The sequence below is a fragment of the Sceloporus occidentalis genome, unplaced genomic scaffold (assembly GCF_023333645.1).
Source record: "Sceloporus occidentalis isolate IW3139 unplaced genomic scaffold, rSceOcc1.0.p SCAF_23, whole genome shotgun sequence".
Lineage (NCBI taxonomy): Eukaryota > Metazoa > Chordata > Lepidosauria > Squamata > Phrynosomatidae > Sceloporus > Sceloporus occidentalis.
The window spans coordinates 8,173,293-8,191,452 of NW_028317003.1; the positions used below are offsets into that span (position 1 = coordinate 8,173,293).

At 42.7% G+C, this 18,160-nt stretch overlaps 1 protein-coding gene across 1 annotated transcript; it reads right to left on the reverse strand.

Annotated features, from left to right (window-relative positions):
• Window positions 1-9,549: 9,549 nt before the first annotated feature.
• Window positions 9,550-17,105, reverse strand: LOC149300764 (3-oxoacyl-[acyl-carrier-protein] synthase, mitochondrial-like). The gene is made up of 3 exons (XM_089484793.1): window positions 16,421-17,105; window positions 16,123-16,165; window positions 9,550-9,952 (listed from the first exon to the last, which is right to left on the reverse strand). Exons 1-3 carry the CDS (start codon window positions 17,103-17,105, stop codon window positions 9,550-9,552), a joined length of 1,131 nt encoding a protein of 376 aa, XP_089340919.1.
• Between the last annotated feature and the right edge of the window lie 1,055 nt (window positions 17,106-18,160).

An 18,160-nucleotide genomic window follows, 5' to 3' on the forward strand; every position in this document is an offset into this window, starting at 1 on the left:
CAGTTTGATTATGATTTTATCCAATAATTATTTTCCTTCTGCACTATATGTAATAATTATTCCATTATTTGCAATGCAAAACTACAAGAGAGGATGCAAGAACAATGTGTATTATGCATGGATGCCGCCAGTACATGTTTTAACTGTTCTCATGCCACGTGGTTTGAAATACTTTGTAGGGTTAAGACACCAAGAAACTCTCAGAACGCAATTCTTTTCTGTAGCCAAGAGGGAAATAAGTTTAGCAAAACGTATAACTCCTCAAAATGCAGAAATGAGAAACACAAGACATAATGTGTTACATGCACATGTAATCGAGTGGCCAGCTGTTCTTAACAGAACTCTTCATAATACTGAGTGGCTGCAAAAGGGGACAAGTACAAAGGGGCAGAATAATGTTCATACCTGGGAACATCAAGTCTCCGGCTAGCTGGAGCCATACCTTTTCTGGATGCGGGCGGGCAGTCCTGCTGATGTCAGTGGTTTGTCTGCTGATGTTGCAGGCTTGGCTAGCACCACAAACATGAGAACTGGCCATGGTTGGAGAGGAAGTGGGCAAGGGGTGGGGATTGCCACTCGTAAATAAGAGGGACACCAAAGAGTTTCTCCTACAAGAAGGGTTGAGATGACATTTTCAACCCAGCAGTAAAAACTAGACTTGGGCACCAGGGGGCTCTTTGTGTTCGTCTTCGTGCTCGTCTTCGTGGAAAAAAAAATCTTCGTATTCCGCGAATATTCGCCTGTTCCTGTCTTCTCTTCGTGTTCGGTTTTTCTTCATTTTTTCCCGGTTAAGGGGTTAATACGGGGTTAACGCGTACCGCAGCAGCTCTGGCGCCAGGAGTTTAAATGTCCGTATGAGTAACTCTATTGGTCGTCAGCAGGGGGCTCGTCTGCCAATGGTTGATGGCAGACGAGCCCCCTGCTGGTGACCAATAGGGTCGCTCGTACAGACTGTTAAACTCCTGGTACCGTAACTTGTCCGGCAGATACCATTGGTCTCCCTGTTCTATCATTTATTAACTGATAGAACAGGGAGACCAGTGGGATCTGCCGGGTAAGTTGCTGCATTAGGGTTTTAAAAGTCTGTACGAGCGACTCTGTTGGTACAGACTTTTAGGCTCCTGGTGCCGTAACTTGTCCGGCAGATGCCATTGGTCTCCCTGTTCTATCAGTTAAATGTCCGTACGAACGACCAATAAAGTCGCTTGTACGGACATTTAACTGATAGAACAGGGAGACCAGTGGGATCTGCCGGGTAAGTTGCTGCATTGGGGTTTTAAAAGTCTGTACGAGCGACTCTGTTGGTCGCTTGTACAGACTTTTAGGCTCCTGGTGCTGTAACTTACCCGGCAGATCCCACTGGTCTCCCTGTTCTATCAGTTAAATGTCCGTACAAGCGACTTTATTGGTTGTTCGTACGGACATTTAACTGATAGAACAGGGAGACCAGTGGGATCTGCAGGACAAGTTACAGCACCAGGAGCCTAAAAGTCTGTACCAGCGACCAACAGAGTCGCTCGTACAGACTTTTAAAACCCTAATGCAGCAACTTACCCGGCAGATCCCACTAGTCTCCCTGTTCTATCAGTTAATAAATGATAGAACAGGGAGACCAATGGTATCTGCCGGACAAGTTGCTTCATTAGGGGTTAACTTTTTAAAGTCTGTACGAGCGACTCTGTTGGTCGCTCGTACAGACTTTTAGGCTCCTGGTTCACTTGTTGCACCTTAAGGGGGTTGCACCTATGGGTCGCTTGCACGGCCGCCCTTTAACCTATGGGAGCGGAAATCCATAGGTTCGCTGTCAGGGGTTACAAAGGTCGTGCGAGTGAGCCTATTGGTCACCTGCAAGGTCCCTGTAGGCGACAAATAGACTCATTCGCACTGCCCTGTAACCCATGACGGCGAACCTGCGGATTTCCACTTCCGTGAACTGCCGCGATGCCGCGGTAAGTTAGAAGGGGAAGGGACCGGGGAGAGTGGTAGATGAAGACGAAGACGATCACGAAGATCTTCGTGGTGTGTGTCTTCGTCTTCACCTACGTTTTACCGCTGCTGTCTTCTCTTCGGCGTGTCTTCGTAACGAACACGAAAACGCACTCTTCGTGTTCGTTTTCATGTTCGCCCGAAGACGAATGCACAAGTATAGTAAAAACCCCTAGATAAAAGGTAACGTCTAGGAATTATTCTTAGGCAAACTCAATATTTAGCAAAGAGATTGCAAACTATCCCCTGACTCCCATCAGTGCAACTAATCCTATGGAGCATCAGGCAATTTCCTTAGCAATGGTGGAAGCTGTCTATACTACAAGAGGCAATTTGCCATAGCCTTGCTCGACACATGTAAGACAAACCTCCAAAAAGTCTAAAATTACTGTTACATAAGAACATAATTTGATTGAAAGGGCACTCCAGCCTTCACATATAACTTTAATGCATATGATAGCTGAGTGGTCCCTTTACATTTTCATGTGGCTGCATGACAAATTATGTAGCATCCCCTATATGCACCCCCCAGCTATTGGTGTGCAGGAGGTGCATTTAGCCAAACATATTTCCTGTCATGTGATATACTTACCACGTTCCTGGGTGGTAAGCATACCTGGGAACTTCTGGGCTCCGGCTACCAGGAGCCTTCCCTTGCGGGACGTGGCCAGGACTGCACACTTACGTCGGCGGGCGGACCTGCTAACGTCGGATTTAAAGGAAAAATGGGCGGGGAGCAGGGCGGATCTAGACCCCGCTCCCAGACCCGGAGGATTTGGGTCTTGATCCGGAGAACCGGAGGAGCAGCGCTCACCCAGCAATCTCCAGGTCAAACCGGGAGAGTTCCCAGGTATGGTGGTATAGGAGGTTCTAACCTAGTGGGGCAAAATGGCAGACAGTGGTGGGAGCAATGTGCTTCTCCTAAACATTATAATTTTTTTTCAGGCGGAAGGTTGCATATTAAACTACTTACAAAGTACTTTTCTTAAGAGGCTGTCGGTGCACTGGAACATCCATGTAATGTTAAAGATGCATGGGATTTAAAAAAGGGAGGTGACCATGAAATAGCGGCAATTTCTTTTAAGGGAAATGCTGAAATCACAAACATTTGAGGGTCCCAGAATATGGAATCCGGTGACATGCTTTAAGAATAGAGTGATACATTAGAATGGGGATGTTATGCGCGTTTCAAATATATTTCTACAATTCAAATGTTTAAGTAAATTTTGCACCTGTGAATACTTCATGTTTTAATTAGACAATTAAATTTTAAACAGACAAGAAGAGCAATACTTTGTGTTCTCTGCAGAGCTTTATAATAGGAAAATAAGTCATTTTTAATGGCAATAGATTTTTTTTAAGTAGTCAAATTAGTAGGTTGTGTTTATTATGTCATTTGTACTAAACGCTTTAAGGCATTAGCGAGCATTTTTCACTTAATGACAACACAATTATTTTTTACATTTTAATAATGATGTTGGGGGGGAAAAACATTGTAGATAAATTGTTAAAACCAGACTGCCATCTACTGGCATAGTTCTTTCAGGACATATTTGCCTAAAATTACAGTAGGTTTACGAACTTCTTGCTCTGAATGTATGGCAGTAATCAGGGGCGTACCTAGAGTATTTGGCACCTGGGGCGGATCCTGTATGTGGCACCCCTCCCACACACACACACTTTAAAACTGCATAGCTTCTACCGTTATATACCGGCGCAGACACTGAAGGTGGTACAGCATAACACTTACTGTTATCATTATATACTGAGGCAGACATTGACGGTGGTACAGCATAACACTTATCACTATATACTGAGGCAGAAATTGACGGTGGTACAGCATAACACCTATCACTATATACTGAGGCAGACATTGACGGTTGTACAGCATAACACCTACCACTATATACTGAGGCAGACAATGACGGTGGTACAGCATAACACCTACCACTATATACTGAGGCAGACCCCTTCTCACTCCCTTCTCTCTATCTACCCCCTATCCCCCCGTCTCACTCCCTTCTCCCTATCTACCCCCTCCTAACTATCTACCCTCTCCCCCTTTAAAGTTTACTTACCTTTCAGGAGTCCTGCGGTGGGGGTGCAAGGCCTCTGTCTCCCAGCTCTGCCACTGTATGGAACAGTATAGAGTGATGGGAGTTATGATGTACTAGAGCATAATTATATAATAAAAAATACATTGGAAATGGTACAGCATAACACCCATCACTCTCACACACTTACCAATCCACACATATACCAATCCACACACGCATACCAATCCACACACGCATACCAATCCACACGCATACCAATCCACACGCATACCAATCCACACGCATACCAATCCACACACACACCAATCCACACACACACCAATCCACACATATACTAATCCACACATATACCAATCCACATATATACCAATCCACACATATACCAATCCACACATATACCAATCCACACATATACCAATCCACACATACTCACTGAATGCTTTCCTACCTTTCCTCTTTTCTCCTTACAGCTTCTTTTCCTCCTCTTCGCTCCTCTTCTTCAGTTCTTCTGTCTTCTTCCGGGTCAGAGGGCATGGACTGCGGTTGGCGCGGCTTCAGTGTTGTGCGCCGGGATCTGACAACAAATCCCGGCGCACAGCAGCTGTTGCCGCACGGATCGTAAGGGAGCGATATCGGAGGTCTTTAACAGACCTCCGGCTCCCTTGAGTGATTTTAAGCCGGGTTCAAGGGTTGAACCCGGCTTAAAATCACTCAAGGGAGCCGGAGGTCTGTTAAAGACCTCCGATACCGCTCCCTTGCGAGCCTGCTCCTCCAGCGGCGGACATTACCGTCTCTGGAGGGGTGCCGGGTGCCGGCAAGTTGGCACCCCCCTGATGAGCGGCACCCGGTGCGGACCGCCCCCCCCGCCCCCGCTAGGTACGCTACTGGCAGTAATAGCTAGATTTTGATGGCAACTTTAGTGTGTTCAGTTGGATATTTATTTCTACAATATTTCAAAAGAACTACCCGCAATAAGTGGCAATGCCAGTGAGATGTTTTCTAGAACAAAAAAAGTAATAAGATTATGTTGTACAACATTCATTATACTGTTTCTGACTCTGGGAGCAGTTCTGTAGGGAAAATAACATACATAGAGAGCTGTGAGTACAATACCACAATATAAATCAATAAATAATAACAACTAGTCATTGTACTGCCTACTAAAATAATGCACTATGGAAAACTATTTGTATACAGAAATATCAAGAACATTTGGATGTTGAAGAAAGATCTAGGTAGGGAGGATATGAGGAGAGCTGGGGAATGGCATAGGAGCTGCGGCCAACCTTAGATAAAAGCTATTGCTAGTGTCACAAAATCTCAAATCAGAGCATCTGAAGGCCAATTTATTTCATAAGCTTAACGGCTAGTGCTAGCTTAAACAGGTAACATTAAGGGTGGAGAATCAGGGTTTGATGAAGAAAATCCATCCTGTTTGAAAGGACAAAATGTGTTTAAAAGGACAAAGGAGAAAAGTGGTTTCTATGTCCAGGTCTTGCAAACCTCTTGTGTTAACAAGGGGGGGGGGGGGGTGTAAGACCTTGACTGATATTCCGGGCATCCTGGCCTATAGTTTTCCTCTTGGACATGCATAAAAAACTGAGACCTTCAAATGTCAGTGTGATTTTTTTAGGCCTATATGAGGATAGCCTAGTGGGTTGTGTGATCTTCTGGTTCAAGCTCTATTCTCCTGGAAGCATCTAATGTGCAATTCTTGAAATCCATTTGAAGACTGGCTAAACCCTTACTATGGTTATGTTCAAAAATGCTTCCGTTCTCTGCAACTGGGAACATGAAAATGATAAAAACTGGATGGGAGCCATTGCCTCTATAGTGGACTTCAAAGTCTACATCTAGAACTTACATTTCAGCATCAAGATTTATCAAGGTTAGCATACAGTCTTCTGTGAAGAAGGATTGCATACTAAAAGATTTTGAGGCCCTTAACGCCAAACCCAAATGGCCCTTAACGCCTCTCTCTCTACGGTCCTTTCTCATCCTATTGAGCTTCCGTAGAGAGAGAGGCGTCCGCCTACCTGTGCCAAATCTAATCTGAAAGCACTACTCAGAGACAGCTTCAATTACATTCTATTAAATTACATTTTATTTCACATAAATTACACCATTAGAGTACTAATTTTATAGATCTCTGTTGTTACTGCCTAGTAAGTATATCCATCTCCCTTTTTTAATTAAATATTTTTATTTCTCACTTTTACATAACACATATTGGTGTTCTATTTTAGGTCATTCTTGTGCAGGGTTTATTCCCTTTCCATGTGGCTGCATCATCACCCTCCACCACCTTTCTTGACAGTTGAGTTAGTTGTGCTGATATGCTGTGTTTGGTTTTCCCAAATGTGGCACTGTGCATTATGACCAAACCTCTGCACAAAGGACATTGTTCCAGAAGTCTTGTGGTTTGCTCAGATGCAACTTTGCAAACCTGAGCCGTGCTGCCATGTTCTTTATAGCGAGAAGATGCTTTCTCCTGGCAACCCTTCCAAACTAACCATACTTGTTTACTCTTTTTCTATATGTACTGTCATGAACTTTAACATTAAAATTCTGAAGCCTGTAGAGTATGACCATTGCATGGTCTTACCTTGGGGTGAATTTCCTTGGAAGTCCACTCCTTGAAAGGTTTTCCACTTTTGAATAATCTTTCTCACTGTAGAGTGATGGACATTTTTGAAATTGGTCTTATAACCCTTCCCACATTGATGAGCAGCACCAATGGCTTCTCTGTGATCATTGCTGATGTAATTCTTCCTTGGTATTATGTTAACACACACCTTAATGCTCATGACCAGCAAACTGCTAAAACGTTGGCTTATATAGAGGTGGTCACACTTGCTTATGATCAATTAATCCAGGGCATTTGATTAGCAGCACCTGTATGCCACTTAGCATCTTAATTCCTATGGGAGCAGTAAGGGTGTAATTAGTGTTTCACACATGGCTTCCCCATTTTGGCTTTATTTTTATTGAAAAAATCATGTCTCCTGTATTGGTTTTCAGGACCATTTGAGGACTTTCTTGCATAAACAGCTCACTATTTTCTGATACAACATTGGTATTCTGAACTTTCATTAGGCTGTCTAAAAAGCACCATATCCTTTTCTATTGCCACTCTGCTGTACAGCTTCTAGTTGCACATCCCATATTTCGTTTCATAAATGGATATGATGAATGCTCCCTCTGGTACACTCAAGAACACAGTGCCAACTTGTCTCTAAATTAGTAGGCAGCAGCACTTTAGTTTATATAGTGTATATATTATGTGAACAGGCTGTGTGGTCCTGTGTGTGACTCACTTACCTTTATTGATGTTTTTGTGGCAGGTCTCGCCCCAGTCCTAGTGTCTGGACACCAGCTGAATACACCCTGGCTTACAAAAGCATAAAAATGTAGAGCAGCCACTCATACATTATCAGCTGCTGGTCTTAAAGCACCAGACCCTGTATGCAAATGCTTTGAGGGGGCATTCAGCCTGAAATCTTTGTGCTTAAAGGCTCAGGTTAAGAATGTACAATAAATGAAAATTGCTCTAGAGCACTGCTGAGTGATGATACAGTGATGTAAAAAAAAAAAGTATTAGCATCAATTGTGATTTCAAACCATTACATTTACCATTTTAAATAGCAGTTTATCTTTTTTGACTGTTTGGAATGCTGGTAGCATCAAGAATAAAATTTGCTTACCTCTGCTTTAAAGCAATGGGATTACTTGTTTACCATCCTGTTTAAATAATTTAAGGGGCGGTGGGGGTGTGAAATGCTTCCAAATATAAAGTATATAACCTGACAGTTTAAGAATGTTACCTACAATCATTTTAACATGTCTCTATTTAGCCAGTTACCACTATTCTAAAATCCTTTGTTCCCAACTGAAGTGCTACCCTTTTGGTTGCCATACGTCTCTAAAGGCCTTTGGACAAAACCCTGGGGTACAAATCCATCTGCCATGGTCCCAAAGTAATATCCAAAACTCCTGATGGACTTTATAGTCAGAAGAGGAGGAAGTTGCGACATCTGGAGCTTTCATCACAAAAGGGCTGCAAGATTCACTTTTCTTGTGTAGCTTTCTGACTGAAGTCCTTTGTGGCTTGTTAACACATCCCACTAGTCGGGCAGAGGACACGATCACAGTCTTTTGATACTAGACACATGCACTCCTGGAAGCATAGAGGACTACAGCTAGAATATTTTATCCATGTCACTTACAGGGAAGAAAGGTCAGATCTGTCTATTTTCACCCAGTATATTTCACACACATTTATTTTGTATTAACAAAGCAAGAATAAAAAAAAAACAAATAAAAAAAAAACAACACTTTTTAAAATAAATTAAGACCAGAAAGTCAATAAAGCCCACCTAGGAGTTGGGTGATATTGATATAAAGAGCAATGCTTCAATTAAACATCCGTTTATATGAAAGCTCGCACAGATGACAATACTGTTAGAGGAATACGATATTTCTACTTTTACTGCACCATTGTATAGCAGGCACTAGACATTTTCATATTATTATCTTTTATTTATATAGCGCCAACAATTAATGCAGTGCTCAATACAATACATATATTCAAGGGTTATGACAAGACGAGAATTGACAGAATAAGACAAACCGATACCTTAGGTGGAGACCGCCCTGCTAGCAAGCTTACAATCTAGGGATATTTGATATTTCCGTAGATGCTTTGGTTTTTCATCACAGTGATTTGAATGCCAGCTATCTTATAAAAGGTAAGAACATCACAATGCCCACTGAATTTGGATTAGAAATTTGCTCATTCTTTATTCTGTGTTTTCATACCATTCTCCTTTTATAAAGATATAAATTATGTGACAAATGTAGGGCTAGCAACATAGGCTACGTATAAGGATGTCCTATTGTGTGACACCAATGGTAAAATCCCGTATCAAAAGAAAACCCAAAAAATATTTTCAGCATCTGCATACATCTTGCACCATTTGCAAAGTTCGACTGGAGTGTGTTAGGACCCATGATACCTGAATGAGACCACTAAGCCCAGTTTGTTTATCTCGACTCATCCCTTGTTTATGGAGGTGATCCAAAGATGCGAAGAGCAGGGCATTTTAAAAGATCCAGATCCAGCTCTAAGTGAAAAGCACAAAAAGCCCTAAAAGCTCTAAAATTAATTTTGTCAGTTTGCCTATAAATGAACAGTAGTGCTAAGAATTTATTTTTCAGGCTTCAATGTGGCAAACAATCAATGATGTCTATCGTTAAGCTAAATCGATAGTATTTCCCTTAGAAATATGTCACATGTAGCTGCCCCCTGGTAGACATCATCGGCAGTAAACAATACTACACGATGTGTCATGGGTCTGTAGAGGGGTACAAGGGGAGATAAGGGTACTGTTAAATAATTCGAAAACAAACTGTCAAGAGGAAAACTGCCAAGTAACATAAAAAAAAACAAAAAAAAACTTTCTTTACCAGCTCCATAAATTAAATAGCAAGAAACTATAAATATATATTATAGACTTGCAAAACAAAGTGTGGCATTGGTTCCACCAAAGCCAAAAGAATTGCTCAGAGCAATACGTCTACCATTTGATTTCCACTCCTGGGCTTTAAGGGGAACATAATTCAAGTCAAACTCCGGCTCAGTCCTATCAAGGTTCAGAGTAGGAGGAAGAGTTCCGTGGTAACAGGAGAGAACTGTGAACGCAGCCTCAATAGCCCCTGCTGCCCCTAACAAATGCCCAGTGGCTCCTTTAGTTGCTGACACTGCAAGACAATAAGCATGTTCTCCAAAAAGTCTCTTGATAGCTTTGTTTTCAGCTGCATCTCCAAGAGGTGTAGAGGTGGCATGGGCATTGATGTACAATATATCGTTGATCTCTATGTTGGAATCCTTTATGGCGGCATTCATGCACCTTTATTACAAAAAATAAAAAGTTAATATGAAAACAATGAAATGCATCCCTCCCCACAGGGCATGCTTTTCTAACTAGTCCAAGCAATTCAGTTTTAAATACTTTAAACCTTTCCATAATTATACTGTCACCGTCTATACTTATGAAACAAAGACATTCCAAGTAAAATAATGGGCAAGTTGCAGAAAAAAATCTAGTTGATGACATATTGAAAGAGAGATAGAACATCCAGATATTAAACGTTCTACTGTTCTTGTAATCAAAATGAAGTTTCTTTATCACCTCCCATCAAACTACCGTCCAGTTTCCCTTCTTCCATTAGCATTTATACTCCTTGAAGGACCAACTCCTTGAAGGAAACTAATTTCCTCTCTTCGAACTCTTTCAAGTAAAAAACATCTCCTCAATTTGCCCTTTCCTCACATAACAAAAATATGAATACACTCCCTTGTGATATCCAGTCTGGACTATTGCAACCCCTACTAACTGGTCTCCCCTCTCCCACCTTTCATAGTTCCAATCCATCCTCAACACTGTAGCTAGATAAATCTCTTTCACAATTCCTCATTTGCTGCTCCGCTATGCCAATCACTCCGTCGGCTCCTCATACCCTTCAGAATAAAACGTAAACTTCTGACCCTGATCTACTGAGTCCTTAACAACTCCGCACCACCCATATCTATACCTTCCTATCCAAATACACCCCTAACTGCCCTCTTAATTTCTCTCATGACTTGCGTCTCCTTTCTACTGTGATTACCTCTTCTCACTCCAGCATTCAGGATTACACCCCTTTTTGTGGAATCCCCTTCCTCGTTCTGTCAGACTTTCAAAAGCACTCTGAAAACCAATCTTTTTCAAGGTGTCTTTTTTTCAAACATATATATAGTTTAATAGGGGAAAAAATTACTGGCTTCAAAGATGTCCCAAATAGGACATAGACGCAGGATGACCAGGTATCAAGATTCCAAGCTGAAAAACAAAATGTGCATGTCCCAAACCTATGCATGGGTGGTATTACTGTACTAATCTAAACACATATTGGGGTATTGCTTAACAGTGACACATACCAGAAGCTGTAAAACTCACACCTGAAGTGCGTGTATGAAAAAGCCTCAAAATCAACGCCACAAACTTTGACCAAGGCTGGTGGTAGAATTAGTGCATTGAAAGAGTAAACATACCAGCAACTGAAATACTCTGGGGTGTCTGATTTTCAAAAATATATGGTGTGATGGGGATAAATTGAATCGTCTGATTTCAAATATGTCCCAAACAGGACATGGGAAAAGTATGAGAAGATTTGCAAAAAATGACAATACACTACTTGTACTTATTGCCCTATAACTTGCAAAAAAGTGAAGCAACATTAAAACATTGGGTATCTCTCGGGACAAATATTAGAATCTATTTAGCACCATATTTTATTATTTTTATAACATAATGGTATCTAAAGAAAGTATTTCAGAGATCGCCTCTTAAGCTTAATTACTGTAAGGACTTACCTGCCTCTCCGGTCCCGCTCCGTGGCCGGTCCCGCGCCGCTTCCTCTTCAGACGGCTTCCCGGGCAGCGAGTACCACCGCTACCCGGTCGGTGTCTTCACCGCGTGGTGGACCACGCGGCAAACAGGTAACACACCACCATGTGGTCAAAACATAATATTACACTTTACATCTGTAACGTGTTCTTATAACCCTGGGTGACCTCTTAATGCAGGACACACCTCCACCTTTCCCTATTTAAACCTGGACTTCCTCTTCTGGGTCACCCTCATCCAATCGTTACAATTACTTTTGCTGAAATGCCTCCATATCGAGGTATTCATGAACACATACACACACACACAAATCAAGGGCCCCATGTGATCGCTCCTGAGCTCTCCCTCTCTTATAAGATAGCAGCGCCCAGAACAAAGTAAAAGAGTTCCTAGAGGGTCTTCAACGCTACAGGTACTGCATACAACCATGCAGGTCAATGAAGCCCAGCATATTAATCACTATGTGATCAGTGAACTAAAATACAAAAAAATGTTTTAAAAAGAAAATGTCATTAAATTTAACAATAAAAAAAGACCACAACACTATAAGGGGAACCATCCAGTTCCAAGAGAATGTAAAAAAAAATGTCCCAATTTTTTTTATTTTTACAAGCAAGTCCTAAAAATGGCGCTGTATCTTCCCACAAATCCTGGCATGCAGAGTGTGAAAATATCACCATTGATATCACCAAATGATTTCACAACCCTTATATGGCCCGGGGGTATGGAATTCCAGAGATTAGATTTGAGTGCCAGTAATTTGTTCTTCTTTATTATTAAATATGAGTAAATTTGCATTTCATTGCTGTCATTCAGTAATTTAGGACTTAGCACCATCATAATTGCTTTATGTATCTGGCCTGGGCTAAACACACATTTTTTTACAATATATAGAAAATAATCATAAAAGTTAGGTAGCAGTTAGAGCAATGAAAAGTACTGGCTGCAAGGAATATCAACCAAAAAGTATTAAATATTGTTAATGCAGAAGGACATCAAATGCCATATCCTTGGGGTGCAAGCGTTCAGAGCCTATGGTGAAGCCCTTGGCGGATTTTGTGCTACAAATCCCATAAGATAAAGTGATCTGTTACTAATAAAGGATGAAGGTCTAGGCAATAAATTAAAATTTGCAAACATGGCTATAAATATGTAACGATCACCCTCTATTGTATGTTTTCTTCTAAAATGTACATGTATATGCATGCACCTTTCAGAAAGCCAACTGAATGATGTCGTAGCTATGCTCTGGTGAAATATCTCAGATCGTGACTAGTGCTTTTTGATAACTGGATTTGACATTCCGTTTGGGTTTTCAAAGAATGGTATTATGAAAGAACTGAGCCAATTAAAGACAGAAAAATGAATGAAAATCCACGTTCCCATGGAAACAGGAGGAACGCTAATGCACTGGATAAAATGCAATACTAAATTATTGAATAGAAAATGATTTCAGTAATAAAATTCCAAAAATCATAGCACTGGGCCATTGATAGTTACTCTATTTTACTCAGTTGTCATGGCGGATTTCAGATGTGCCGATATTAATTTGTCTCTAACAAAAACACCAGGGTGCACCAGGCCTTTTCTCAAGTGCCTTGTTACATGCTTTAATGTACTGTATTTGCTCAGTTATAAAATGACCCATCCCCACACCCAAACCTTGAAGAATGTCTCACTACCGCCTCCGCCAACTGCTTCCATGTCCCTGTCTCCTCTTCCACAGCTCTGCTTCTTCTCTTGCCTCTTCTTGTTCTTCTGTCTTCTTCCGTTTATATGGGTAGTCCCGCAAAAGGGTGGAGCCTCTGTGCACACCCTCTCCTCGGTTGGAGGAATGGGGAGAAGCTGTCACCGTGGTGCACGCCATGACTCCACCCTTTTGCGGAATTATATGGATAACAGAGCCGATACCGGGGAGAAACGGATGAAGAGACTAAAGAAGCAGACATGTTGAAGAGGAGACAGGGCCACGGAAGTGGTTGGCTAAGAAGGTAGGGAGACATTGACAGGGTGAGATAAAGTGAATGATGGTAATTAATGATAATACGTAATGGTAATAAACTAATCAGACGAGGTTGGATGCCCACTACAAGTAACATACAGCTACTAGGATGGTGTCAGGCCTAAGGCTGCAACTAACGATTATTTTCATAATCGATTACTTGGCCGATTATTTTTTCGATTAATCAGATATATGTAAATGTTTTGTTTATTCAAAATAATTTAATGAACGAACTGGGTGCCCTCTGATATGCCTTATACCACTTATATGCAACTCTGCCCCCCAGGTATGCCCTCTACTCACCAGATATGCCACTCTGACCACCCCCAGACTTGCCCCCCATGCTCCAGACTCCCTGGTGTCTAATGGGGGCAGTCGGTGAACGCCTGCGCGTAGACAAACCTCTGCTGCTGCCCAGCACTTTCCCTGGAGCTTCTATTACAGAGCCCCAGAAGGTCATGTGACACCGGTGCCCCATCATAGAAGCCCCATATATTCAATAAAATCGATTCAACTAATTGATAATGAAAATCAATTTTCATTATTATTATCATCGATTTTATCGATTAGTTGTAGCAGCCCTAGTCAGGCCCATTTAAAGCATTGGTGTATTATCTAATCCAGTACACATCATTTTAAAGGACACACTCCATGTGTGAAAAGGGCCATACTTACCTGTAGCGCACACCCATATGTTTGTGGATGACGTCAATTTTAACTAGACTTGTGCATTCTTCTTCGGGCGAACTTGAAAACGAACACAAAGAGTGCGTTTTCGTGTTTGTTCCGAAGCAGGAAGAAGAGAATATAGTGGCGGTAAACCAGGGCTCGACAAATCCCAGGCGCCAGGTCGCCATGGCGACAGAGAATTTTGTCCTGGCGCCTAGGTTTTGTCAGCCTCTTACATCCAGAAAAAATTGTGGATGTAAGAGGCTGAGTCACCACACGGGGGCGCTGCTGCTGTCTGCCCAGGAGTCTGGGCAGACAGCACAGCCACACAGAGCCCGCCCCCGAGCCTGAGATCACTCCCACGGAGTGATCCTGTAGGCTGAAAACACGGTTGCTGTTAAACCAGCAATCGTGTTTTCAGCTGCCACAGGCAGCTTCAGGGAAGGGGGTTGTGTGTTGATTGGGCCCCCACACAAGTGTGGGGACCTGACCCAACACCCCCTGCTGCCTGATCGCTCCATGAGAGCGACAGTGCAGCGTTAACCCCTTCAATGCCGGTTAATGATCGCGGCATTTAGGGGTTAATTCCCGTTTTGTACGGGACTCTGCTGCTGGTGGTCTGCCTGGAAGCCCAGGCAGACCAGCAACAGCAAAAACGAGCCCCCACAAGCCCTTTGATGATTCCTGTAGGCATGGAAGCCTACAGTTGTCATCAAAGAGACTCCCCCCTGCAGTGGCTGGTCTATAGACCAGCAATTGCTTCCCAGCTGCCAGAGGCAGCTTCAGGGACAGGGGAGAGGGTTCTTTGGTCTCCACATGAGTGTGGAGACCAGCCCCAACACCCCCCTGCTGCATGATCGCTCCATGAGAGCGACAGTGCAGCGTTAACCCCTTCAATGCCACAATTGTGTATGACACATTCGTGGCATTGCAGGGGTTAACATTTGTCCCCACAAGCTTGTGGGGACTAAATATCAGTCAATGCTGTGCTCCAATGGAACATCAGCATCGAAAGAGTTAAAAAAACCAAAAAAAAACAAAACAGCACTGACCTGAAAGTCCAGGGTGCTTCCAGGTCAAACGCTGTGATTTTAGTAAGTGGGCTGATGATCAGATCACTCCTGACCAACTGTTAGCTTAAAAAAATCCTGGCTCCTAACTTTTTTACCTGGCGCCTAGATTCACAACAAATTTGTCAAGCCCTGCGGTAAACCATAGACGAAGACACACAACACGAAGAATCTTCGTGTTCGTCTTGGCCTACTAATCTCCCTGGTCCCTTCCCCATCTAGCCTACCTTATCTACGCAGCATGGCAGGAGTTGACGGAAGCGGAAATCCATAGGTTCGCCATCAGGGGTTAAAGGGCAGTGCGAGTGAGCCTATTGGTCGCCTGCAGGGACCTCCTCTGGCGTCAATCAATTGCTCATAAGGACATTTAAACTCCTGGCACCAGAGCTGCTGCGGTACACGTTAACCCCGTATTAACCCCTTATACAAAACCGGAAAAAACAAACATGAAGAATGTCCACGAATATTCGCCCGAAGAGAAGACAGGAACGGGCGAATATTCGCGGAATACGAAGATTATTTTTTTTTGCCGAAGACGAGCACGAAGACCTCCCTGGTGCCCAAGTCTAATTTTAACAGCTTTATAAGTACTTAAAACAAGGTGAATTGTTATGTTATTGTTGTATTATAGTACCCAACAAGGCAGATGTTACAGGGTGTAGTTACTAAATCACATATTACCACAAAGGTATCAGAAGTGAGGAATTTGAAGACTTCCATTGATCATTGATCGCATCCATCAAAAAAGAGATCTTCAAACCAGCAGCATAGAGAGACTTTATAAGACCATACAGGGCAAGAAAAAAGTGCCAGCACTATCTATTATTAATAGGCTGTTCGCAATCCCGCTCTGCTGACAGAGACAAACCTTTAAGCATCTGTGCTCTTACCTGAAGGCGCCATCACCATCCGAGTTTGGAGCGGTTATGTGGCACGCATCACCCGACAGCCCATAGCCTAAAACTTCTCCATAAACCTTGGCATTTCGAGACACGGCATGGTTATATTCTTCTAGAACAAGCACAGATGCTCCCTCACCCATAACAAAACCTTCCCGATTAGGGTGAAATGGGCGACATGCCAACTGAGGAGTTGAATTGTAGCTAGTGGTGAGAGCCCTGGCTCTTGCAAATCCGGCAATGGATAAGGAGCCAATACACGACTCTGTCCCACCAGCCAACATGACATCGGCGTCCCCATGAGTGATAAATCTAAAGGAATCGCCAATGGAATGAGCTCCTGTGGTGCAAGCAGTTGACACGGCATGGTTCGGCCCCTTGAGTTTATACTTGATACTGATGTGGCCAGCAGCCATATTAACTAGGATTTTGGGAACAAAGAAAGGGCTAACTTTATTGTACCCCTTTGTGTTAAACAACGTGGAAGTCTCTGTAATATCACCAAGAGGGACCATCCCCATACCTATTGCTACACCTGTACATTCTTGTTCAGCTTCTGTTGCTGGTTTCCAACCCGAGTCAGCAATGGCTTCTTCAGCTGCTCCAAGGGCCATAATGGCGGCAGAGGACATTGCCTTAATCTCCGTCCTGGAAACATATCTTTCTTCATTGAACTGTCCTTCTGCCGTCCCTCTAGGAACACGAGCAGCTACTCTACACGGAATGGTTTTAAAGTCTTCTTCTTCTAGAGCGACTATGCCACTCGCACCTTGGATAAGACGCTCCCATACCAACTGAGTGCCAACTCCAAGAGGAGATACTATGCCAATCCCAGTCACCACCACTCTTCTGCGAGATCTCGGGAGACCGCTGACAGCAAAGCCCCTTTTCCTAATCTGGAAGGTTTCTATATGCTTCAGGATGGAGGGGTAGCGCTGGACAGATCTCAATATCCCTACTGTGTGGGAAGTCATGAGGAACGCAGAGCCTTCAACCGTCTACCTGAATACAAAACCAGAAAAATATGTCAGGACAAATTGGCAAACCTTGCAGAATATGGAGAAAAATCACAAATACTAAAATGAAATTATTCAGAAGAAAAAAAAATGGTACAATTCAACAATTTAATAACAGTCGCAGGCCAATGACAGTGAATAATACATAGAATTTAACGGCCCATCTAGTCTGCCTGATATAAAGACTCTTCGGTCTCTTCTTTGATTCAGGACAGCCATATGTCTATCCCAAGAATATTTAAATCCCCTTACTGTATAAACAATACCACTTCTATTGGGAGGCTGTTCCACTAACCTTTCCTCTCGGGAAAGTAATACCTCCATACGTTACATCGCAGTCTCGGACCGTCTAGTTTTAGATTACGACCCTCGGTCAGGGCAGCGGGTGGCAATATTCCCGGGGCGGTAGACCCCCACTTTATAGTAACACAATATAAATATTTATCATTAATTGAACTGGCAGAAAGTCCACCATGGGCTTTATTCAGTAAGTAAGGAGTTGTGCTGAATTATATATTGAGAGGGGGTTCATCCCTGTAAAGCTTCTGAAGGACCAAGCAGGCCCCGTATAATGCATAAATCAATCCGACAGGTGCTGAAGAAACGTTGCCAATTTAGATAGCATTATTGGGAATGGCCCTCTATATAATGTACAGCGGAGCCGGGGCGTTGAACCCTCAACTTGCCCTATAAACTCTCCCTTTAGTGAATAAAGCCCCATAACTAATATATATATATATATATATATATATATATATATATATATGAATATATTATATAATGTATATTTTTTGAAGTGACTGCCACAACCTTCTGCATACAGCGCTACAGTATCTGCCGGCACACTATAAAGGTTAGGGGAAAGTGATTCTGAAGAAGGCATATTTGACGGCAGGGAACAAAAGGATCGTCCCTTTAACCCTTTAATGACAATTGCCGGTTCTGGCACGTCACGGAAAAACAAGTTGTTTACGACAATTGACGTACCAGGCATGTCTTTAAATGGGTGCAGA